This window comes from Nicotiana attenuata, chromosome 1, assembly GCF_001879085.1.
Source record: "Nicotiana attenuata strain UT chromosome 1, NIATTr2, whole genome shotgun sequence".
NCBI lineage: Eukaryota > Viridiplantae > Streptophyta > Magnoliopsida > Solanales > Solanaceae > Nicotiana > Nicotiana attenuata.
Window position 1 is genome coordinate 23,743,008 of NC_031989.1, and position 1,644 is coordinate 23,744,651.

Below are 1,644 nucleotides of genomic sequence, written 5' to 3' on the forward strand. Positions count from 1 at the left end.
GTATTGGATTTCAGTCTTGAAAACTTTCCTATGTTAACCCCCCAATCTAGTAGAAGCAGTGCAAAAAGTGGGACAGCAAGTACAAGTGGAAGCTATGCCTTACCTCATGATAGAGGTGGGGGATCTAAACTCAATAAATGAAGTGGTTAATTTGGAATGTCAGGGGTATCAATAAGTGATATAAGAGGAAGGAGTTGAAGAATTATCTAAAAACCAAAAACATAAATCTGGCAGGGATCATTGAAACTAGAGTCAAGGAGCACAATGCTGGAGGAATAAGCTACCACATAGCACCTGGATGGGAGATGATTAATAATTATAATACTACAACTAATGGTAGAATATAGGTTCTATGGGATCCTAACTACTCTCAGTGAAGATGATTAAAGCAGAAGCTCAGGTTATTCACTGTGTTGTCACAAATGTTAGAAATGATCAGTATCTATAGTCCATGGATATAACACAGTTGAAAAAAGGAAGCAATTATGGGAAAATCTGAAAGAGATAGATCAAATGACTACCATTCCGTGGATGATTGGGGGTGACTTTAATGTTGTTCTGCAGTTACAAGATAGAATGCATGGAAATCCAGTTACTAAGGCTGAAACTCAAGATTTCAGCAAATGTATTCAAGAGTTGAAGCTGAAGGAACTGGCTTGGGAAGGTGATTACTATACTTGGTCTAACAAGCAAGATGGTGGTGACAGGATATGGAGCGACAGGATCTTTGGTAACTATGAATGGATGATGCAATGGGGTCATATAGGGTCATATAGTAACTATGTATGAGTTGCCATTTATATCTGATCATGCACCTATGAGTTTGACCTTCAATGAGCATCAGAGAAATAGGAAAATTCCTTTTAAATTTTTCAATGTTGGGCTGATCATGAGAGTTTCATGTATGAAGTATATCTTTGGAAGCAAAGATTTCACAATCAGAAAACGAAGAATGCGTGGATGAAGCTCAAAGCCTTAAGGATAGTACTGAAGAAGCTTAATGTAGGGGAGTTCAAGTTTATTAAAAAGAAGATAGAGCTAGGAAGGATTGAGCTGGAACAAGTGCAGAAAAACATAGATACAGATAACACTTCTGATATGCTACTGAAAGAAAAGGAGCTGATACAAAATTTGGAGAAATGGAGTATGATAGAAGAAGGAGCTTTGAAACAAAAAGCCGGGGCAAAATGAATTCAACTGGGTGACTCTAATACTAGATACTTCTCTGCTGTAATGAAAGAGAGGAGCCAAAGGAAGCAAATTGTGGAGTTACAAACTATTAATGGCAACAGGATAACTGAGTCAAAAAGTATTCAAAGGGATATAGTAGATTTTTATAAATCATTGATGGGAACTGCTTCCCAATCTTTTCCTGCTATAGATAAAAGGGTGATGTATAATGGAACTAAACTCAACCAACAGCAAAGAATTGATCTATGCAGAGATTTGACTCCAGAAGAGATCTATGAAGGACTATGCTCTATTGGTAATGATAAGGCACCCGGTGTTGATGGCTATAATGCATACTTCTTCAAGAAAGCATGGCCTATTGTTAAAGATGAAGTCATTGAAGCTGTTATGGACTTCTTTAATACTGGAAAGCTATATAGAGCCATAAACTGCACAGCCATAACCTTAGTTCCC

The 1,644-nt window shown here is 37.3% G+C and overlaps 1 protein-coding gene across 1 annotated transcript; it reads left to right on the top strand.

Moving 5' to 3' along the window:
• Positions 514-1,191, top strand: LOC109233927. The gene is made up of 2 exons (XM_019399777.1): positions 514-730; positions 911-1,191. Exons 1-2 carry the CDS (start codon positions 514-516, stop codon positions 1,189-1,191), a joined length of 498 nt encoding a protein of 165 aa, XP_019255322.1.